We start from the raw sequence: 24077 nt of genomic DNA, 5'->3' as shown, positions 1-24077 counted from the left end.
GGGCTGGGTCAGAGGCGTGTCAGAGCTGGCTCTCAGATGGCTTGTGACAGCAAACTGTGCTCATCTTTCCAGCTTCTCATTCAGGAGCATCAGGTTGGTAGCCTGAAACAGGCCATGGTGGAGTACAGACACCATGAAAACTGGCATATACTACAAATCAGGGCTTTTTTCCTCCCAGAGAACCACTGGTCTGGGCGCACCAGGAAACACTGGGCCCTGGATGAGCTATCGATGCTTTAGGCGGAAGGTGCAAAGGAACGTGCTAATCTGAGTCTAAGCCTCTTCCGCAGGGGATCCAGGCTGTCCTGGGCAGGTGCTCCTAGCCCCAGGACCAGGCTGGAGAAGCAGAAAAAGCCCAACTCGGCACCTAGTCCTGGCTCTACTATCTACTAATCAGGCAATTCACTGAATCTCTCCTGGGGAGAATGGGGACAAAAACAGCACTGACTTCACTGGGCCTTTATGAGGATTCGGTGTCACAGATGCATCATGAGTTGGTAAACTAAGCTGTGCCAGTCAAGAAGTGTTTGGTCCTTTTCTAATCTGCCTATCGTCGGCAGTTCCACCTCCTGAGGATCTGCAGGATCCCCTCTCTCTCACCTCCAGCTACTCTTGGTCCTAAGAAGGAGGTCGCTCAGACAGCCCAGAAGATCCCCAGTTTCACAGTGCAGTGGACTCTCCTCCCTCAGCTTCTGTCCAAAACATGTCAGCTCTTACCTCCTTTGGATCCTTAACATGACTCCTGATAACAGATGACCCCTGTCAAGATGGGGGCCTCTGGGACTTCCCTGGCGGTCCAGTGGCTAGGACTCCGTGCTTCCAATGCAGGGGGCACGGGTTCGATCCCTGGTCAGGGAACTAAGATCCCGCAGGATCCCGCAGTGCCAAAAAACAAACAAACAAAAAAACCAAACCAAAATAAAACAAAACAAAAAAGATGGGGGCCTCTTTGTAAGCAGAATGGACATTGCTGCTACCATGCTGGGCCACTCAGCTGTCTCAGAAGTGGACAACCGTTACTCTCTCTCTCATTCCTTTCTATACTTGTGAGAGGAGGTTAAAAGAGAAAAAGTAAGGTCCAGCTTCCTACTTATTTCAGAATAAGTTTAAATAAATCAAAATAACAACCAACATTACTCAAGTAACCTTATCCGTGAGAGGGCCTACATGTTCCCTGGTGTAATCAGGCTCACCTGCCTAGCCCAGGGCCTCTGCTGGAATCAGAATGGCCTTAGACTCCAGACACAATGGAATGGTTCCTGCACTCAAAACATTCTTCTCTTCTTTCTGGGAGCCAGAGGGCAAGTCAGGTTCAATTAAGTACAACAAGAACAACATGGCGTTCAAAATAAGCGCTATTTATTACAAAAGTAAACAGCCTCTGATTATCTGTGGAAAGTTTTTTTTAACATAAAACGTGGTTCAAGAAGCCGGCTGGAGGTTGAGCTACCAAACGTCTCCTTCCTCCGCCAGCAAGTCTGTGGGGCGTGTCACATTCTGCCTGCTCCTGGGGGCTGGAGCCCATATTCAGAGCACCACCACGACAGCCCTTCTCCCCTGCATCTTCCAACAACAGAACCTGAGTACCTGAAGCTGCATCAACCCATGCGGCCTTGTCCCCAGAGGAGTGTCTGCCAGTCTGGGCGAGAAAGAAGAGGAGGGAGTGGGCAGGCAGTTCTTCTCCATCTTTGGAAAGCAGTGTAAGAGACAAAGGAAACTTTTGTCCCCAGTGTGGCCGAATTAGGAGGGAGGGATGGGCAGGAAGCTGGCTGAGCTTTCTCCTTCCTCACCCTCACTCAGAGTGGCTGCCTTCAGAGCACCTCCCTTCCAGCAAGTTCCTATTAGGAAATAAGGCACGAGGGAACATCAGCCACCTTCCGGTTGTCATCGTGGGGCCGTTGTTCTTTGCTAAGAGCCAAGCACAGGTTCCTGAATTCCACCTCCAGGAGAGCCCACCAAGATGGCTGCCCCCACCCAGCTCAGAAGAAACGAAATTGGCCTGGGGGAGAGAAAGGGAGAAGCAGGGGAGGAGGGGAGAGCGGGAGGTTCTCCACCCCAGTTCTCCTTCCCTTCCAGAAATGCAATTAAGCAAGCAGCCCAGACTCAGCACCCGGCAGCGCTTCCTGCTGGGGGAAGTCAAAAGGGCTGCAGCCCTGGGAAAGGGGGGTCATCAGGCCCCAGATCTAATTAACAAACCTGCCTTGCTTTTGACATTGCTGCATTTCCTCTATTAACGTTAATGATGGTTGGTCTGAACGTCCGAGCATGGCCAGAAGCTTCCCTCCCCACCACCCAGTAAGTAGCACAGCCTGTCCTTGGGACCAATTTCCAGTCTCCGTGGCAACCGCCTAGTCAAGATGCTCTAAAGAGCTCTGACCCTGTCAGAGCTGGTGGGGGCTCCAGAGGAGGGACGATGGAGTGTGGCAGAGATGCATCATTAAACCTTGAAGCGTCACAGCCCTCTGAGACAAAACAATATTTTGTCATGCACCGGGAGGATGGAGGCCGGCTGAAGGATTGGCCTTGGGTTTGTTCAGTTCTAACCCAAGGGTTTTCTTTATCTCTTTCATATGGGGAGGAAGTAAAAGGAACAGCTCTGAGCTTCTTGCTTGGGCTTCAAAGTGGTAGGGAGGAGAAGCTCCAAGGCATTTCTTGGCGCTCTGGGTCTCTGGGGAAAAAGAGATTGGTGAGACAGTGACACAGAGTAAGGGAAATGAAATGAAGTGAAAGGGAGGGGGGCTGTCAGCAGGGGAGGACTAGAGAAGTAAAAATGGGGAAAGCTTAGTGAGTGACAGGAACACCAGCCCAGAAAGGCCAAGGCAGCCCACACCCCGACGCCCCGCTGGGACCCCAGCCCAGCACCATACACATCCCTGCTCTGCCACACATCCACCTCAGCTGCTAAGAGAGGGGCCCCAAAGGCTCTCCCTGCGATCAGGAGAATGCATCGGGCCCACCCTCACAGTCAGGCTGGATGCAGAGGGTAAGGGATGGGCAGCCAGAAACCACCTCTGGCTCACAGGGCCTGAGAACACACAGTAGCCAAGGACAGGGTGCCGTCCCTCCCACCAACCTCGTGATGTGACGTTCTCAGACAGCGAGGAACCGGGGGCTGAGGAGGGCCAACAGGGCTGGTGAGTCCTCAGCTGCCTCGCTCTGGGGCCCCGTCCTCTGCGCACATTGCAGGCGGAAGTCCAGCCGGCAGCAGCCACGCGGGGAAGCAGCTGGGAGGCGGGCCCTCCGGCTCAGGGGCCTCAGCTGTATTTGCTTATTTGTGGGAAGGAGGGCAGCACAGCCGTGACAATACCATCTGCTCTGCCCTTGGTGACATCCCAAGGCAGGGTCAGTGCTTTCAGCCTTCTTGGAGGTCTGAGAATTTTTGATGAATCTTACAAACCAAATCCAGTGTGAAAAAAAACCCCAGAGAATACTACTGTAGCTCTGGACGATTTCTTAGAGTTTATGACACTCAGCTGTCCACAGTCACGGTCTATATTCCACAGGGATACGGACACACGTACCCTCACACGCACACTCCCCCACACACTCACACCCACCCTCTCGCACACTCATCCCTCCTCATGCTGCACACTCGGGGAAAGGGGCCTGAGAGATGTTGTCGCCTGTTGCTGAGCCAGCCCCAGCGGAGGAACCTGTGCAGTTAGAGCAGCGCCATGGCCCTCTCTAGTGGCTTAAACTCCGGGTATGCTCCCAGGGCGTGGTCCTGGCAGGTGGCAGAACTCCGCAGGCTCCTCAGGCAGCGTCCTCCACAGCTGGGAGGGTCCAGGGACTGGCTCCACAGCTGGCTGTCCCCAGGAAGCTCCTGGACGCAGGCTGGGGTCCTTGCAGTGGCCTCAAAAGTCCCAGGATTCCAGCCACCTTAGTCCTGCCATCGGACTTCGGGGGTCCTGGGCTAGCGGACCAACCATCCCATAAGCCAGAGGATGGAAGAGGTAGAAGCTGAGGGAGAGAATCCGGGGGGAGGCCGTTGGCACCCTAGTGCCTCCGCGGAGGCGAGAAGCCCTACAGACCTTTGAAATTCAGGTCCTCCTGCCGGAGCTCATCGGACCCTCTCTACCTACAAGGCCCACCCCTTTTTGTCACCACGTCTGCCTGAGTTTGCCACCTGGCCATACCATAGTCTGCGAACTTGGAAGAGGCTGACTTAATGCCAGTGAGGGAAAGGGCTCTTCCCAAGAGGCCCAGGAGACAGAGCAGTCCAGGGTCTGGTCATGGACTGTTTGGCCCAGACTATACGTTAAGATGTGGAAATGCTCTCGGGCCTCAGGCCCCCGATTCCCTGCTCAGGCTTTTGCGTTGCCCCGCCGCCCCTAAAGGCCAGTGATTCTCAGCGCGGATCCGTGAGACCTGCGAGGTGGGGAAGAGGGCGGCTTTCCAAACGACACCCTCCTCCTAGTCATTCCGAGCCGCACCGCAGCCCCGGCGCCCCTCCACCACCCGCTCCCTCACCCCCGAGAGCTGTTCTGGTTGGGAGCCACGTGACTGAAGAGGGGCGCCCTCCCACGTGGGCCGGAGTGGTCCATAAGCTGGGAGCCACCGGCAAGAGGAAAGAATGCAGAGAGGTAGCCCGTGCTTCGCCCATCTGGCTGCACATTCGGGTCACGTGGGAGCTTTAAAAACTGTGGCTGACAGGACCCAAACTGGGCTCAACTGAATCAGAACCCCTGGAGACGGAGCCGGGCACCAGTGTGCTTCAAAAGCATGCCAGGGGGTTCTAAAGCGCCCCCGGGACCGAGGCCTCAGTGCTGGGGGGCAGCCGTGCAAGGTGCAGGAGGTGCTCACCTGTAGGCAATTCCCAGGAGAAGGCTCAGGATTCCCAGCGCGTGTACGTGCCCAGCCAGAGAAAAGGAGGCCAGGCTCCAGGCACAGAGCCGCAGGAGCGTGTCCCACAGGAGGCCTATGGAAGGAAGAGAAACCTCGCACCAGTCTGGCAGAGGATGCATTCTGGGCAGGCAGCAGACGGAGCCCCCCAGGTCAGGGAAGCAGAGGGCTCTCCCTCAGCGCTGGCGCTCCATGGTGGCCTCCTCCCCGCCCCACCCTTATTACCCAGGTCCAGGAGGGCAGCACTGACCTGTCAGCATGCTGGAGAAGAGCATGGCGGGGAAGTAGTGGTGGAAGTAGAGGATCCGGCCCATCAGGAAGAACGGGAAGTAATGGATCATCCAGCCCCACAGGAGCTGCCCGCCTCCTTGCAGCAGGACCTGGGACAGCCCTGGGCCCCAAGCAGCACAGCCCGGTCAGCCGACAGGGAGGGGGCAGAGAGCCTGGTCTAGCCCAGCTCTGCCCCTTCCTTGCTGTGTGACTTGCATAAGCCACATCACCTCGCTGGGCCTTCCTTCCCTCCTCTGCCCAAGCTGAACAATCCTACAGCAGCTGGCAGGAGAGGAGCAACTGCTTGCTACCCGGCCCAGGGAGGCCTCGGCACCCAGGGCAGGGGCGCCAAACCCCAGCAGCAGGCAGCCTGGCCTCCAGCTCCAGCTCCCACATCTCTGCTGTCACGCAGGTCTTTGCAGCAGCAGACGGGGTGGAGGTACGGGCAGAGGTAAGGACGGAGGTGGGAGAGGGGGTGGTCTGGGACTATATCTGTTCAGACGCAGAGCTGCAGAGGCAGAGAGAGCCTGTGTGAATGTCTCAGATGCTGTGGCCTATGGCCTGGGGGCTGCTCTCTACGTGACTAGAGGACAGGGCCATGGGACGAGGAAAGGGCAGAAGAGAAAAGGTGGGCAGCTCTACATAGAGCATAGAGGTCAAAAGTGAAGGCTCTGAACTCAGTCCGCTTGGGTGTGAACCTCAGTTCTATCCCTTGTCCCTTAGGGACAAGTTTCTTAACCTCTTTGTGCCTTGATTTCCTAATCCATAAAGCAGGAGTAATAAACTCTACTTTATAGGGTTGTTGGGAGGATGTAGTGTTTAACACAGCACTGGGCATTTGGTGACTGAGTTCTAAAAAGCAAAAGAGAAGGGAAGAAGGGGAGGGAAAGGCAAAGGATGGCCCATCAGCAGGCGGGCCCTCCCCGAGTGCAGGCACCCTCCTGACTGGTAGGTGGGGGGGCGGGAGAGCCCAGGGACCTGACCTTCAACCTCGGCAGGCAGACGTGCCCCTCTCTGCACAGCCACAGCAAAGATGCTCCCTGAGAGGAGGTAGAGGGCGATGCTCAGCAGGTTCAGCCACCAAACCACCTGCAGGGAAACGAGAACAGGAGGGTGAGAGAAAGCAGCAGCTCCCCACGGGCACAGCTCAGGGCCCAAAGCGCGGTGCGCGGGGCACTCACCGGGTTGCCGAGCAGATACACTCGGAAGTCGGTGTCATTGATCCCCGAGAAGCGCAGGCCCTGTGGAGCAGAGGACACGCTGCTGGCCCAGAGCTCAGCTCCTCCCAGCCGCACGAGTTCCAGGAGGAGGAAGATGGGTCACCCTTCGTAGACAGGGAGCCCTGACGGGAGGCTCGGAGTGGGCGCATTCTACGGGAGCTCCCTGGGAAGGCGGATCCGAATGGGGCAGAAGACAGAGCCCACCTCTGGCCACCCTGAGCCAGGCGAGGCCGCGCCCTGCCCCCCCAGCGCACCCCACGTCCACCAAATCTCAACGCCCTCTTTCTTGCCTCGGGCCCTACCTGATAGTTGATAGGCCAGTGCCAGGGTTTGGACGTGAACTCATTGTCTTTGGGTTTGAGGCCACTGTTCCCCTGCAGGAAAGTGGCAAAGAAAAGCTAGTCAAAGCAGAGCTCTAGAAGGCCAACAGGAACAGGAGGGACGGGGATCTGATGTGTGGCCAGGTGTCAAGAGAACCCCTCTCTCCTCTCCCCTCTCCTTCCCTTGCAGGGAACAATCAGGTGCTCATTCTCAGTCACTGCCCACCTGCTTACAAAAACTGACTGACTTTTCCCAACAAGCAAGCCTCCATGTCCCAGCAAAGACAGTCCGTTCAGACCCTCTCTGCTTGAGAGAAAGAGGAATGAGAGACTTGTTTGCCATGGGCACAAAATACATATCCATCTCCAGGCCAAGGATAAGGTGTCAAGAGGATGAGGAGGGGCATATAAAATCAGGGCTGACTTAACTGTTCCCTTGGAAGGCCAATTTCAAACACAAACCCAGAAACTCTAAGTTCCTGGACTTTGAAAAAGTTACTTTAGCCTAGTGTTTCTCAGCGTTTTTTCCCATTATTGCCTGCCCCCACTCAACCTTTTTAAGACATCTATTCCCTAAATACTCCCCCACTGTGACATTTTAAAGAAATTTTTATTGAGGTATAATTGATATATAACATATTAGTTTCAGATATACAACATAATGATTTAATATTTGTATATATTGCAAAACAATCACCACAATAAGTCCCCTCATGGCATTTTAATATCATAGCTATTCTGTATATCTGTTTACATAATGCAGGAATACCTGTGCTTTATACATTAAAAAGTTAAGGGTTTTTTGGGGTTTTTTTTTTCCCACCCTCCAAGAATACATTTTACCCCCTGGGAGCAATATCGCTCTGGTTGAGAATGCACACTTTAGCCTGAAGGACCCAGATACAGCCCATTTAGTCCAACAGCCAAGAATATCCAACAACTTGTCTCTAAATGGCAAAATCAGGCCTTTGCTAAAACAAGAAGGAAAAGGAGCAGGATCCTGGATCCTACCCAGCAGGATGGCGTCAGCCTCATCATCAGGACAGACTGAGAAGTCATTCCCAAGAAGGGGAGTGAGGTGCTAGGAGTTAGGCTGGGGTTTCTCCACCTCAGCACTATTGCATTTGGGGCTGGAGAAGTCTCTGGTGTGGGCTGGCCTGTGCAGTGTAGGGTGTTTAGCCCCCCTGGCCTCTACTCACTAGATGCCTGAAGCATTCCTACCCCTCCATGATGCCAGCCAAAAATGTCTCCAGACATTGTTAAATATCCCCTCAGAGGCAAAAATCGCCCTCTATTGAGAACCACTGGCCTAGCCCAAGAAAGATCCAGGTCTGGTTCAGTGAACCACCACCCAGTGCCTTACTAATCCAACTCCTCGAGGTCTTGGGAATCATTTGCAGGCCTCACTACGGTGGCTGGATTGATCCTCCAGGGTCAAAAGTGCCAGTGGGGTGTCACACCCCAAGGGGTCAGCTGCACAGCCCCTGAACCATTACGGCCATCTGAAGGGCCTTGGAATGAAGAATGAATCATTCTGGACCCCAGAGAAGCTGCTGAGGGAAATCAATTCCTTCAAACCAGTATAGTCCAGTCCCAAACCCAGGGACTCCAGCCAGAGCTATAACAAGCCAAGGGCATCCTACACATTAAACTCTTAAGAAATACAGCTCCTTTAGTAAACCAACAAATGGAAGGAAGGAAAATCTGTAACCATTATAGGCATGTGTATTTGTACATTGTTCTCTATGCTTAACGCCTAGGGGGCTTGTTCCAGCTAACCTCAGCAGGCTGGGCAGCCTTCTCCGCCCAGGCCTTAGGCCCTCTGCTCAGCTAGCAGAAGCCCTGTCCCCTGCAGTTTCTATAGTCTAGACAATTTTGATCTCTCTCCCCATCCTGACTCTGCATCAGTTGAATAAGAAAGGTTCCTTATGTCCCTTTTCTTCTTTGACTCTACCTCTTAGATAATGAAAGAAAAAATGAGACTATTTATTTAGACTTAGTCTTAAAATTCTACCCAGATCTAAAACGATATATTGACTGACAGGCACATATTCAAAAGAACTATGTTATCAGGCCAGAGTGACAGCTACAAGCAGAGAGTCAGAAAAGAAGGGACCCAGAGATTGCTTATTGTCAACTCATCACCTCCCAATGTGCAGAAATGACAAAATTTGAATTTTTAAATTTAATCTGTTGAAATAAGTCAACTATATTTACTGAGAACTGCTTACGTAATCACTTCCAGGAAAGACCAATTGACAATGGCTCACCAGGGGAAAAATAACAACTGCTACACCTCTCTGCAACCCTGCAGAGATAACACGAACCTGGCTTGAGATACCGTGATTCTTAAACATCGTTCCTGCAGAACACCGGTTTTCCAGAAGCCAAAGTAAAGAGGTTTCCCCCTCAACATCAAAACCGCATCAGGGAGGGCTTCCCTGGTGGCGCAGTGGTTGAGAATCTGCCTGCCAATGCAGGGGACACGGGTTTGAGCCCTGGTCTGGGAGGATCCCACATGCTGCAGAGCAACTGGGCCCGTGAGCCACAATTACTGAGCCTGCGCGTCTGGAGCCTGTGCTCCGCAGCAAGAGAGGCCACGATAGTGAGAGGCCCGCGCACCGCGATGAAGAGTGGCCCCCGCTTGCCACAACTAGAGAAAGCCCTCGCACAGAAACGAAGACCCAAGACAGCCATAAATTAATTAATTAATTAATTTAAAAAACAAAAAACAAAAAAACACATCAGGGTTTTTCCAATTCACAGGGGAAACTTTAAGCTGCTAGGTAGAATTTTCTCAATTTAAAGATTTCTTCTCTCGGGCTTCCCTGGTGGCGCAGTGGTTGAGAATCTGCCTGCCAATGCAGGGGACACGGATTTGAGCCCTGGTCTGGGAAGATCCCACATGCCGCGGAGCAACTAGGCCCGTGAGCCACAACTACTGAGCCTGCTCGTCTGGAGCCTGTGCTCCGCAACAAGGGAGGCCGCGATAGTGAGAGGCCTGCGCACCGCGATGAAGAGTGGCCCCCGCTCGCCGCAACTGGAGAAAGCCCTCGCACAGAAACGAAGACCCAACACAGCCAAAAATAAATTAATTAATTAATTTAAAAAAAAAAAAGATTTCTTCTCTCAATTGTTCTTAAACCTTTGATGTCAGCTGTCAGCTACTAACGATACAGAATACAAACAATGAGTCTTTAAAACCTTAAAAAGAATCAACCATGCTCCCTAAACAGTTTGTTTCTGTTTGGGAACCTGAGTGGGCTCTTGGTTGGGATTTTATGCTGCATATAAACAACACACTCAAATTAGCTGTTCATCCTAACTAATCCTAATTTCATATGATGGAATCACCTATCGGTGTCTCATGATTTTCAACCAAGGGCACTATGATTTTCAGGAGTTCTGCCACTTCAACAGATGTGAGAATCACTTAGAGGCAGAGGAGTGTAGTGGTAACTAGCACTGACTCTGAAGGCCTGGATCCACCTCTTACATTTAGCTGTGTGACCCTGGGCAAGTTCCTTAACCTCTGTGCCTCAATTCCCTCGTCTGTAAACTGGGAACAATAATCTCTGGAGGACTGTAATAAGTATTAAGTTAATATATGTGCAGTGCTTCGAGTAGTGCCTGGCACATAAGAGCTACATAAGTGTTCATCATCATTACCGTCACCATCATCACCACCACCATTCAATGCCTTTGAAGACCAAGTAAGCCAGTATAGGTGAGGACACTTCCTAAGTCCTCCACAAGGGGGCAGTGGGTCTATACCATGGTTACTGATCCATGATCCAGATTTGTGGATGCCCAAGAGCTCTTAGAGAAGCCACCAAATGGGAAGGGGCCACAGTACCCGGATCATCACCATGTGGGCCTCCAGCATTATCTCAGGAAAACTGGGCTGCAGCACATCCAGGCTGATGTTTGGCACTAGAAAAAGAAATGACAGAGGCGTAAACCTTTCCCACACACCCCCTCCTCATGGCTGTCTGTCCATGGTATCCATATTGCTGTCAGGGTCTGAGTGTAGCCTTCCTGACAAGCTAACAAGCAGGTGAGAGCGTTGAGAGGACAGAAGGATTCTCGATCATTCGTTCAGCACGTATTAAGCACTCAGCAGATATTCTGAGGGAGGCAGTGGCAACAGACGAAAAGCCCCGGCCCCCGGAGCTGGCACAGCCCTCGGCACCGTCAGCCTTCATGACGCCGCTCCCCCCGCGAGGCAGGGCTGTGAGGACAGGGGCCGAGCCTGTCTCATTCACCAAGGCATCCCCGGGGCCCCACACGGCTCCCAGCAGCTAAACAAAGAGCTGTTTAATTACTTAATTAGCTGGTTGGTTAAATTAGGTGGTAAAAAGAATGAAATGGGAAGCATGAAGAGGAGAAATCAAGCAGAAGCGTGAAGGGGGTAGCTTAAGAGGACAGATGATGAATCCAGACACTCGTTGAGTTGAAGATGACACGGGAGTGGAAATGTCAATTGGAGCCTGGTAGTATAAACATGGGGATCAGATCAAGGGCTGCACCATCGCTTTCTGTAAAAGCCTTGGCTGGATGTGGGGAGGGGAGGAGCCTACACAGGGGCAGAAAGGGAAAGCACCGGCCTGCTCTAAGCCTTGAGGGTGGGGAGGTAACCACAGAGGGGATAGAACAGCCCAGGAGGCAAGCAGATGGACCTGCATTATAGGCGGCAAGAGAGTCATACCCAGCAGGAGGCAAGGAAAGTGACCAGAGACAGCCAGCTCTGGCCCCGAGTGAGGTCGTTGGTCACTTTAGGGAGAGGAGTTTAAAGAGGATGGGAAGTTTAAGTGGATGGGGAGAAAAAAGGAGCTCCCTATCTAGACAGTTCATATGACGAGATTAGGTTTAAAAAAGGAAGAAAATGGCAACAGTAAGATAAAGTGGCAGCAGAGTCTGTAAAGGTTTCTTTTCCTAAGATGAGAGTTACTTAGAAATGTTCACTTCAGAGCCAGCCCAGGACATGGCCTCACTCACATTTGGGATTGATATGGTCTTCCACATTCCAGATGGAGTTGAGGGTTTCCTTTAGGTATGGAGTGCAGGTGACTTCCAACTGCTCCCAGCCCCTGTGAAAAGTAGTCACAGATGTCTCTCAGAAGACCTGAAACCCACCAGAGAGTAACACTGCCAACTGCTCTTCAGTCTACAGTGCCCCTCTCTTTCCAGCCCAGTGGTCATGCTTTTTTGAGCCTCACACTTTTATATTCCACAACTATCCTAGGAGGAGTCTAGCACACAACATTCCCATTTTAGAAAGAGACAAAGATCCAGAGAGTTATCACAAGCCAGATGTACAAATGCTCAACTATTACAACACACGAAACACCAAAGGAACTCTGGAGCTCTGGGCTCCATAAAACTCCTGATGCCTTTCCTCCCTCCATCCACCACAAAGAAAAAGCAAACCTGAGGTAAACATCGACCACTGCGAAATGGAAGTTTTTGGTATACTCCTTGTAGTGTGAAAGGAAAAGCATGAGCCACTAATGGGACATCAAAACCCCAGAGACTCACCACTTGGGCAGGACCTTTCCGGAGGAGCCCAGGACACAACCTGTCACCAGATGGATGAGGCGAATTCGACTTCTCAGCACTTTGATTCGGTTTCCAAATTTTCTGTTTACAACCTCAATCCGCCAGAAGTCATTTGAGTCTCCTGTCCCATTCTGCCACATAAATCAAGAAAAAAATACAAAGGAAGTAAGATGACTTTAGAGAAGACATATCAGAAAAGGGAGATGGTCACCCTTTCAGATGCCATCATGTTACAGTTTGGTCAAAGACCAAACTGACCTAAATGATTGAGGTGGGAAAGGGAACAAGAGGGCCATAGAAATATACCAAGTGACTGCCATTGCCCCAGCACTCGCGATTACAACCAAGAAAAGTAGTATAATTCCTGGAACCTGAAGTCTAATTCTTCACTTCACAGAACTAGAGTTTAAGTTCTAAATAAATGTTTTTGCCCTTAAACCAAACTCAAGACATCACCGTGTGCCAACAGAAATAAATTTGGGCTATTTGCATCCATTACTGTGGCCATGGGGACACTCACTCATCGGAGAAAGGTCTGGCCTAGATATCGTACTGTGGAAATTAAGACAGTTGTGTCTAATTCTCCTCAGGAAATGCCCACCAGAGAAAGATGAAGTTCAGAGTCTTGGCTCTAGGATAACATGGGATGAGCAAATAGAAACAGGGTTGGGAATTCCACCTTAAGGAACCCAGAATCTTTACTAAAGCACCAAAGCCCTTGGAAGGGAATGTAACAGATAGTCATAAATCTACTTTCCCACTAGTTGTTTCTGTTTCCAAATTACTCCCCAAGCCATAAATACTCATAGAGCTTCCTCTATTAACTGCATCACCCCAAGGCAGTAAAAATCCAAAGCAATGTGGACAATATCCCTCTGTGGAAAAGGGAAGTAATCCTTAAAAATAAAGCCAATGAGAATTTGGGATCTGGCAAAGGATGAACTTGTATATTCATCTGGGGTCATATTGTGGCCCTGTGGCTTCTAAGTATAATATGATTTTAAGAGACCCTTACAGTATTCATATTTGACGTTTATTAAGTGTCAGAACATAAATATGACATGGTAATTATGGGAGGCAAGAGATGGAAACAAATAGACTTCATAGGCTGCCTTTCCCACAGCAAAAAGCCTAGCCAGAAAGTTCCTAAATGTTAAGAGTCCCTGTGCAGCCAATCGTTAGGAACATTCCAGAATTCTGGGGAGGATGTGTTCCGCCACATGGCCCTGAGCCAGGCCCCACAGTTTTTGACATGCTGCTCACACTCGAGTGGCTCACTTACTATGCCATAGCCTGTGACCTGATAGTGCTTCCGGGTCAGGGGGGCCTCGTGATAGTGACTGTGCAAGTTCCGAGAAGTCCTAGAAATTAAGAGAGAGAAGTGCCACTATCCTGAAGAAAAGAGATGTGCAATGTTTCTTCTTTTACCAAGGCTACTCAGAGTCATCTGTTCGGATAAGAAAAATTAGAATCCAAACCATTAAATCCAACATATCGGGAGGGACAGATGGTAGGAGTACTGGACCATATGCCAAGAAAGGGGCTTCACTTCCTGTTCACCCCACAACTTCAGGTGGGGGGCAGGGGGATGACTGAACACATTGGTGGCTTTGAGGCAAGCTAGCCTGACTTATGAGGCAGGTTTAGGGAGAAGAAAATTAAAGTTTGTAATCTACGTATGCCTGAGATAGGTAAACTGCCTCCCTACCATCTATGCTTTCTACTCCTATCACCAGTTTTACAAAGTGGGGATCTGTGGGGGAAGTGGAGGGTTTAATTTAGATTTTATTTACTTTGTGCTTTTTGTAATAATCCTTACTTTTATCCATAATAAGTAATCAATGTTCATTATAAAAATATTGGAAATTTGCAAAAATAAAATTTAGTTAATAAATTTTAATTTATTTTAAAAAATAAAATTTATTTAATAATAATAAAATTAAAATTTTAAGTATCCATAATCTTACTGACTAGGGAAAAAACACTGCTCATAGCTTTTCTATATGTATATTAAAAAATCCCTGATTTAAAAAAAAAATCTGTATCTGACAATTCATATGAAATGTTTGCAGGGCTGCTTCTGTTGCCTATTTCTCCTGTTCATTCTTGCACATGGTGCCCTATTTCCTTGTGTGCTTAGTTATTTTTTACTGTGTACTATTCACTGCCACTGAAAAACTATTTATAGGAATGGATAACCACGTTTTTCCCAAAAGAGCATTAACATTTGCTTTTAGCCAGGCACCTAGGGAACATTACCACAGTCTTAGGACCATGTTCATTTAAATTCATGGGCTGAAGATTTTGAGACCATCCAGGTGAAATGAATTTGGGTTGCAAATCCATGTGAAGATCAACTGGTAATGACAACTTCTCAGGAACCAGATTTAGTGTCCCCACCAACCTCACCCCCTGCCCTGCTCTCCCAAACACACTCTGGATATAGGTAGATAGGGCAGATTTATCCTAACCCTAAGCCTTTGGAGGTTACAAATTTGGGGGAAGATCACAATAATTTACCACTTTCGGTGAGCCTAGAGCTTTGACTTTAAAACTTCTTCTCTCTAGAGGCAGTCAAAACCCAAAAATCAAAACTCAAGATTGTGGGTTCAAGGCAGAAGTGGCCAGTGTCCCACTTTTTCTCTGGATTCCCCCTTTCACTGAGATTTTGACCTAGTAACTCCTTATTATCTTGTCAGTTCTTTATGCTTTTTTTTTTTAATTTATTTATGGCTGTGTTGGGTCTTCATTTCTGTGCGAGGGCTTTCTCTAGTTGTGGCAAGCAGGGGCCACTCTTCATCGCGGTGCGCGGGCCTCTCACTATCGCGGCCTCTCTTGTTGCAGAGCACAGGCTCCAGACGCGCAGGCTCAGTAGTTGTGGCTCACGAGCTTAGTTGCTCCGCGGCATGTGGGATCTTCCCAGACCAGGGCTCGAACCCGTGTCCCCTGCATTGGCAGGCAGATTCTCAACCACTGCGCCACCAGGGAAGCCCAGTCCTTTATGCTTTTAAGAAGATGTTTCTACATTTTCCAGCATTTTTAGTCATTTTCAGTGAGAACACTGGTTAAATGAACTAGTTTGCCATATTCAGAAACAGAATCCTATAACTTTCTAAAGGCAGCCCCTTAAGAAGAAGCTTTGGGCAACTCAATTTTTTTCTTTCTTCCCCCTAGGAAAAGGGCAGTTGAAAGGTACCTTCAAAATCCAAAGCTTCCCAAAGCCAAAACAGGCAAAATAATCATTCCCCCATTCTAGCACAGCAGCCTTGTTCCATTTACTAGAGCCTCATCCACATTTGACTTCTGTTTATTTCCAGCTTAAAAGAGCTCTGTACCTTTGATGCTCATGCCACTCATTTATCCCAAACAGCAAATTTACTTACTCTTTGTGTTCTAGTCGAATGACGTCTCCATGTCTTACAAACTCCACTGGGAGTGAAGGGTCTAGGGGATCTGTCAAGAAGAAACAAGCATTGATGTCTGAAACCGTTCACTCATTAAGCTAGCATTAATCAAGGGCCTACCGGTAAAGAGTTATAGTACAACGTGGTATGCGCATGAGGTACTGACAGAGTGCTGTGGGACCAAAGCGGACTGTCTCAGAGGATGAGGGAAGGGTGTCCCAGAGATAATGACTGAAAAGACTCTCAAAGGAGAGGGAGAACTTGTCAGGTGAACAAGTGGGGAAAAGCCACAGAGGTATGAAAGAGCAAAACTCATCTGAATCAGTGGCAAATGAATTCACTTGGTTAGGGACGGTGGGCATGAAGGAGAGTGGGAATAGGTGAGGGTGTGGACAAGTGGGGCCAGACTCTGTATGCCAGGCTAGGAAATGTGGCCTTTATCTGACAAGCACTGAAGCCCCCACTAGAGGATTTTTAAGCTGGGAAGCTAAATAATAAGATTTTCCTTTTAGAAGTAAAAATATAGTCTTCCAAATATTAATGCCATGCAAAAGACCATTTGCCCAGCTCTCTTCAAAAGGACAAATCACTGGCTCTCAAGAGAATTAGAGAACTCAACTGCAGATATGCCCATTCCTGCGCTGCCTTCTAAGGTCTCTTAAGAAGAATAATCAGGACTTCCCAGGTGGCGCAGTGGTTAAGAATCCGCCTGCCAATGCAGGGGACACAGGTTCGATCCCTGGTCCCGGAAGATCCCACATGCCGCGGAGCAACTAAGCCCGTGCACCACAACTACTGAGCCTGCGTTCTAGAGCCCACGAGCCACAACCACTGAGCGTGCAAACCGCCACTACTGAGCCTGCATGCCACAACTACTGAAGCCCACGCTCCCTAGAGCCCGTGCTCCACAACAAAAGAAGCCACTGCAATGAGAAGCCCATGCACCGCAACCAAGAGTAGCCCCTGCTCGCCGCAACTAGAGAAAGCCTGCGCGCAGCAATGAAGACCCAACACAGCCAAAAATAAATTAATAAATTTATTAAAAAAAAGAACAAGAAGAAGAATCAGCAAGATGACAAATCAAATAAGTCAAAGGGGAGGGAAATTTTACTTAATATGGATCTGTGGGGGAGGGGCACTTATGGCCATCAAGAACACAAAGACCTTTGTCTAGACAGTTCCCACTTCCCAGAATGCCTGTAGTGATCTGCCTTCACACGAATCCTTAGTCACCGGAGTGATATGCAGCCACCTTAACCTGGAAGCCACAGTGGAATAACAGAACAGGGACGTTCAAAGACTTGGTCCATGCCCACATGACTTTAGAAGGAAAGCTGGTCTTCCCTCAGAACCCCTCATTGCAATAGAGCACTTATGTTTGGCTTGTTGAATCAAAACACAATCTATAACAGTACTATAAGGGACAGAAATAGATCCTGCCCAATGGTGTCATAATTTATATTACCGAGGAGTAGGATGCAAAGACAGTGGTCATGTAGGCCACGTTTCAAGCCTAAAAACCATGGCAATAAGGGGAGGTGGGGAAAGGAACAGAGAAGGTAAATTTAGATGAGCAGCTGCCCACTTCCCCACAAAGGCCAGGAGCAGCTGACTCGAGACAGGCTGAGCCAGGTGGTGTTTGCTGAGGAGAGAACACCTGTGGCATAAGACAATCAGAAGGTGAGCGGGAGATGCCCTCTGTTCTGTTCTCTTCTCGGCTGCAGCAAAAGGCACAGTCTGCAGGTAGTCAGCTGTCTGACCAAAAAAACAGAAGATCCAGACATAGCCCTTGTCACAAAGCCCTGGGAGCCCGATAGATGTGCTTCAGAGCAGCTTCACCCTGGCCTGTCAGAGGCAGATGTGCAGGCATTGAGGGAGGTCCCAGGCACCAGCCTAGACGAGCCCAGCCACAGGGCTGGCAGGCCCGCAGATCTCCAACAGACTAGCCCAGGCCTGGGATGACCAGTGGGCAGCAGCCCTCTATCACATCCAGACAACCTGAGCTGTACCACATGCCGGGGTCTGCAAGGCTTGGTGTGCTCTAAATCAGAAATGAAAGCAGCCACAGTGTGCCCCAGGCACGTGTCCAGGTAACCTCTTCTGGATTAAGTCTGAGCCTCAGCTCTCTGAGTCCCATATATATGCTGTCTACAAGAGACCCACTTCAGACCTAGAGACACATACAGACTGAAAGTGAGGGGATGGAAAAAGATATTCCATGCAAATGGAAATCAAAAGAAAGCTGGAGTAGCAATACTCATATCAGATAAAATAGACTTTAAAATAAAGAATGTTACAAGAGACAAGGAAGGACACTACATAATGATCAAGGGATCAATCTAAGAAGAAGATATAACAATTATGAATATATATGCACGCAACATAGGAGCACCTCAATACATAAGGAAACTGCTAACAGCTATAAAAGAGGAAATCGACAGTAACATGATAATAGTGGGGGACTCTAACACCTCACTCACACCAATGGACAGATCATCCAAACAGAAAATTAATAAGGAAACACAAGCTTTAAATGACACAATAGACCAGATAGATTTAATTGATATTTATAGGACAGTCCATCCAAAAACAGCACATTACACTCTCTTATCAAGTGCACACGGAACATTCTCCAGGATAGATCACATCTTGGGTCACAAATCAAGCCTCAGTAAATTTAAGAAAATTGAAATCATATCAAGCATCTTTTCTGACCACAGTGCTATGAGATTAGAAATCCATTACAGGGAAAAAAACGTAAAAAACACAAACACATGGAGGCTAAACAGTATGTTACTAAATAACCAAGAGATCACTGAAGAAATCAAAGAGGAAATCAAAAAATACCTAGAGACAAATGACAACGAAAAGACTAAGATCCAAAACCAATGGGATGCAGCAAAAGCAGTTCTAAGAGGGAAGTTTATAGCAATACAAGCCTACCTGAAGAAACAAGAAAAATCTCAAATAAACAATCTAACCTTACACCTAAAGAAACTAGAGAAAGAAGAAGAAAACAGAACCCAAAGTTAGAAGGAAAGAAATAAAAATCAGAGCAGAAATAAATGAAATAGAAACAAAGAAAACAATAGCAAAGATCAATAAAACTAAAAGCTGGTTCTTTGAGAAGATAAACAAAATTGATAAACCATTAGCCAGACTCATCAAGAAAAAGAGGGAGAGGACTCAAATCAATAAAATTAGAAATGAAAAAGGAGAAGTTACAACAGACACCACAGAAATACAAAGCATCCTAAGAGACTACTACAAGCAACTCTATGCCTATAAAATGGACAACGTGGAAGAAATGGACAAATTCTTAGAAACGTATAACCTTCCAAGACTGAACCAGAAAGAAATAGAAAATACGAACAGACCAATCACAAGTAATGAAATTGAAACTGTGATTAAAAATCTTGCAACAAACAAAAGTCCAGGACCAGATGCCTTCACAGGCGAATTCTAACAAACATTCAGAGAAGAGCTAACACCCATCCTTCTCAAACTCTTCCAAAAAATTGTGGAGGAAGGAACACTCCCAAACTCATTCTATGAGGCCACCGTCACCCTGATACCAAAACCAGACAAAGATACTACAAAAAAAGAAAATTACAGACCAATATCACTCATGAATATAGACGCAAAAATCCTCAACAAAATACTAGCAAACGGAATCCAACAACACATTGAAAGGATCATACACCATGATCAAGCGGGATTTATCCCAGGGATGCAAGGATTCTTCAATATACTCAAATCAATCAATGTGATACACCATATTAACAAACTGAAGGAGAAAAACCATATGATCATCTCAATAGATGCAGAAAAAGCTTTTGACAAAATTCAACAGCCTTTTATGACAAAAACTCTCCAGAAAGTGGGCATAGAGGGAACCTACCTCAACATAATAAAGGTCACATACAACAAACCCACAGCAAACATCATTCTCAATGGTGAAAAGCTGAAAGCATTTCCTCTAAGATCAGGAACAAGACAAGGATGTCCACTCTCACCACTATTATTCAACATGGTCTTGGAAGTCCTAGCCACGGCAATCAGAGAAGAAAAAGAAATAAAAGGAATACAAATTGGAAAAGAAGAAGTAAAACTGTCACTGTTTGCAGATGACATGGTACTATACATAGAGAATCCTAAAGATGCCACCAGAAAACTACTAGAGCTAATCAATGAATTTGGTAAAGTTGCAGGATACAAAATTAATGCACAGAAATCTCTTGCATTTCTATACACTAATGATGAAAAATCTGAAAGAGAAATTAAGGAAACACTCCCATTTACCACTACAACAAAAAGAATAAAATACCTAGGAATAAACCTACCTAGGGAGACAAAAGACCTGTATGCAGAAAACTATAAGACACTGATGAAAGAAATTAAAGATGATACAAACAGATGGAGAAATATATACCATGTTCTTGGGTTGGAAGAATCAATATTGTGAAAATGACTATACTACCCAAAGCAATCTACAGATTCAATGCAATCCCTATCAAATTACCAATGGCATTTTTTACAGAAGTAGAACAAAAAATCTTAAAATTTGTATGGAGACACTAAAGACCCCGAATAGCCAAAGCAATCTTGAGAAAGAAAAACACAGCTGGAGGAATCAGGCTCCTGGACTTCAGACTATACTACAAAACTACAGTAATCAAGACAGTATGGTACTGGCACAAAAATAGAAATATAGATCAATGGAACAGGATAGAAAGCCCAGAGATAAACCCACGCACCTATGGTCATCTAATCTATGACAAAGGAGGCAAGGATATACAACAGAGAAAAGACAGTCTCTTCAGTAAGTGGTGCTGGGAAAACTGGACAGCTACATGTAAAAGAATGAAATTAGAACACTCCCTAACACCATACACAAAAATAAACTCAAAATGGATTAGAGACCTAAATGTAAGATTGGACACTATAAAACTCTTAGAGGAAAATAGAGGAAGAACACTCTGACATAAATCACAGCAAGATCTTTTTGATCCACCTCCTAGAGTAATGGAAATAAAAACAAAAATAAACAAATGGAACCTAATGAAACTTAAAAGCTTTTGCAAAGCAAAGGAAACTACAAACAAGACAAAAAGACAACCCTCAGAATGGGAGAAAGTATTTGCAAACGGATCAATGGACAAAGGATTAATCTCCAAAATATATAAACAGCTCATGCAGCTCAATATTAAAAAAACAAACAACCCAATCCAAAAATGGGCAGAAGACCTAAATAGACATTTCTCCAAAGAAGACATACAGACGGCCAAGAAGCACATGAAAAGCCGCTCAACATCACTAATTATTAGAGAAATGCAAATCAAAACTACAATGAGGTATCACCTCACACCAGTTAGAATGGGCATCATCAGAAAATCTACAAACAACAAATGCTGGAGAGGGTGTGGAGAAAAGGGAACCCCCTTGCACAATTGGTGGGAATGTAAATTGATACAGCCACTATGGGGAACAGTATGCAGGTTCCTTAAAAAACGAAAAATAGAATTACCATATGATCCAGCAATCCCACTACTGGGCATATACCCAGAGAAAACCATAATTCAAAAAGACACATGCACCTCATTGTTCACTGCAGCAGTATTTACAATAGTCAGGTCATGGAAGCAACCTAAATGCCCATCGACAGACGAATGGATAAAGAAGATGTGGTACATATATACAATGGAATATTAATCAGCCATAAAAAGGAACAAAATTGGGTCATTTGTAGAGACATGGATGGATCTAGAGACTGTCACAGAGAGTGAAGTAAGTGAGAAAGAGAAAAACAAATATCGTATATTAACCCATATATGTGGAACCTAGAAAAATGGTACAGATGAACCGGTTTGCAGGGCAGAAATTGAGACACAGACGTAGAGAACAAACGTATGGACACCAAGGGGGGAAAGCGGTCGGGGGGGGGTGGTGGTGGTGGTGTGATGAATTGGGAGATTGGGATTGACATGTATACACTGATGTCTATAAAATGGATGATTAATAAGAACCTGCTGTATAAAAAAATAAATAAAATTAAATTTAAAAATTAAAAAAAAAAGACAGCTCTAAGAGTGAGATCTTATCTGTCTTGCTCACTGCTTATCCTTATGCCAACAACAGTCCTTGGAACGTAGCAGGGGCTCAATAAATAACTGTTGAAAGGATAACTGAGATCAGTAAAGATGGCAAAGAATGCTCAGGAAAGCCCATCCCAGTACCATTATTTTAGAGGCATGAGAAATGTTAAGGAGGGCTCAGAGTAAGTAATAATACAAGAAGCGCCAGTTCCCTACCGCATTACCTGAGTTTGTATTATGTTTCTTGATAATCCACAGGTTGTTGTAGTCCTTGTGCAAATAGGTGGTGACCTGGGTGGGGTGGGTGAGGGAGGAGGAGGTGGGAGGGAGAAGACAGTCACTATCACCACAGCCGGCCACAGGACAATCAATAGCAAGCCAATGTTGCTTAAGCCTTTTTCAGAATCCCCAGCCACCAACCCGAGGGGCTGTGTTTCCCGACAGGGCTCAGAAGTAGCATTTGGTGAACGTTACTTTCTCTCCTTCCTTCTGCATTTAGAGGTCTTTTCCCACAAAAGCCTTTTTGATTTGTCTCTATGTACCCCTCTGCATCCTATCTTTCAACTTCCCACCTCCTAGAGGGAGGAACCATAACACCTTGTGTAACACAGTCTCCAGCACACAAAGAGGATTTAGTGCATTTTTAAAAAGTCATCAAGACCATGTCTCAAACTTTCTAAATGAAAAATTCATGCTATGATATTTTCTAGAATATGGCCAAATATTTTCTAGAATATGGCCAAATTAAACGAAAAAAGCTCTATTAATATCTTATCCTAGAAGCCTGAAGTTTTAGACATAGCCATTTTGTATACACTGATTTTTTAAAAATTGTATGTGTGTGCGTGTGTGTACACACATGTAATGCTGCAATTAAACTACCAGCAAAAATCCTGGGAACAATATAAATGTCCAGTACTAAAGGAAGAGTTACGTGCTGGTTATGTCCACAGGATAGAATATTATACAGCCGCAGAAAATGTTTCAGGGCATTTTTACCCAGCCCAGGAGAAGGCGTATAACATGCTGCTGTTGAAAATGGCTACCATTTATCACTAGGCACCGCTCTAAGCACTGGACACGTCTTATCTCTAGGTTGTAGGTACTATGGTTACCCCCACCTTACTTACAAGCAAACTGAGGGTAAGTAATTCGCTGAGGTTAAGTAAAGGTCTCACAGCTTGTCAGCTGGAGAGACAGGATTCAAACGGAGGGAGCTAGCTCCAAAGCTCCCAGGATAGAGACTGCATACATACAATTATGCTAATTATGTATAAAAGCACGTAAATACCCAGAAGCAACGGAAACAAAGGCATCTCTCTCACAACGTGAGTTTTAATAACTCCAATTGGACAAAACATGACTTATTTACTTGCAAAGAGATTTGGAATTAGCGTGTAGGAAAATAATTTTGCGTGTATTATGGCTGCTTTGTTTCAATGGCTTTTGCTTTCTCAGAAACAATTAGGGATAATGGTATTAAGAACATACAAGTTAAAAGCTGTGGCAGCCATAGAGAAATTAAGTCCACACTCCCGAACAAAAGCTGCATACATCAAGTTCACCCAACTTGATTTTGCTCAAGGATGTTAAGCTTTTGTGGTGCTCGTGTGTGCACTCTGTGCTGTCATTTTGTTTTTGTTTTTGCTTTTTTACAAAAATCATTATTATTAAAATTCCTATTAGAAAAATCACTTATTTATTGTGAATACAGTCCATGGCCTCTTTTTCCCCTTGAAACATTTATTTTTACAATGGAGTTTTTTATAATATGAGGTCTCCTAAGGACACAGGTATGCTATTACAGCAGAATGTTGTATATCAAACTACGTGGATAAACATTGATCCTTGGATTATGTGTAACTTTGGGTTTTTTTTTATACTTTTCTACACTTTCCAATTTTACTTTATAAACGTTATGCTTTAAAAACATTTAAAAATTGAGACCTAGAGTTGTTAACAAGACATTAAACTACAGGGCAGGGAGGGCTACTAGAGGTTATTTAGTGCGGTCCCCGCAATTTACAGATGAAGACACAGGCTGAGAAAGGCTCAGTGACTCAGTCAGGGACAAAGGCAGACTCTCTGTCCCCTTGGCCTAATGTGCTCTCTCTAGGTGACTGTCACAACTTCATGCCTCCACCCATGGGCTTCAAGTGTGTAACACTAAGACCAGCTTAATAGGGCCGTTCAGAACGTGGCTCTTCTCTCCCTTTGCACAGTATAGATGTTCCTGGTCACCACATCTGTAACTTTATCTCCTGCGTGACACCAGTAGCAAGGTATCACTATGGAAGGGCTAGCAGTACATTAGACTCTTCTGGAGAGCTTAAAACCAAAACAAAAATGCACAATGCATGGGCCCCA

The 24077-nt window shown here is 46.7% G+C and overlaps 1 protein-coding gene across 4 annotated transcripts in view; it reads right to left on the bottom strand.

The window, feature by feature from the left end:
• Positions 1-3446: 3446 nt before the first annotated feature.
• Positions 3447-24077, bottom strand: part of POMT2 (protein O-mannosyltransferase 2) — a 45452-nt gene continuing 24821 nt past the window's right edge. For 3 of the 4 annotated variants that reach the window (XM_082451258.1, XM_082451261.1, XM_082451260.1), the window contains exons 10-21: positions 21935-22001; positions 15595-15664; positions 13494-13572; positions 12191-12342; positions 11651-11742; positions 10509-10585; positions 6635-6706; positions 6294-6353; positions 6096-6201; positions 5093-5233; positions 4804-4918; positions 3447-3960 (exon numbers count right to left, since the gene is read on the bottom strand). In XM_082451258.1, coding sequence (XP_082307384.1) covers positions 3855-3960; positions 4804-4918; positions 5093-5233; positions 6096-6201; positions 6294-6353; positions 6635-6706; positions 10509-10585; positions 11651-11742; positions 12191-12342; positions 13494-13572; positions 15595-15664; positions 21935-22001 — 1137 coding nt within the window. In that variant the 3' untranslated portion in view covers positions 3447-3854. The other variant, XM_082451259.1, reaches the window with a different exon arrangement.

The sequence above is a fragment of the Balaenoptera physalus genome, assembly GCF_965194825.1.
Source record: "Balaenoptera physalus genome assembly, chromosome: 2".
In the NCBI taxonomy this organism is placed as follows: domain Eukaryota; kingdom Metazoa; phylum Chordata; class Mammalia; order Artiodactyla; family Balaenopteridae; genus Balaenoptera; species Balaenoptera physalus.
The sequence above is the reverse complement of the archived record's forward strand: the minus strand, read 5'-3'. Positions and strand labels throughout refer to the sequence as shown.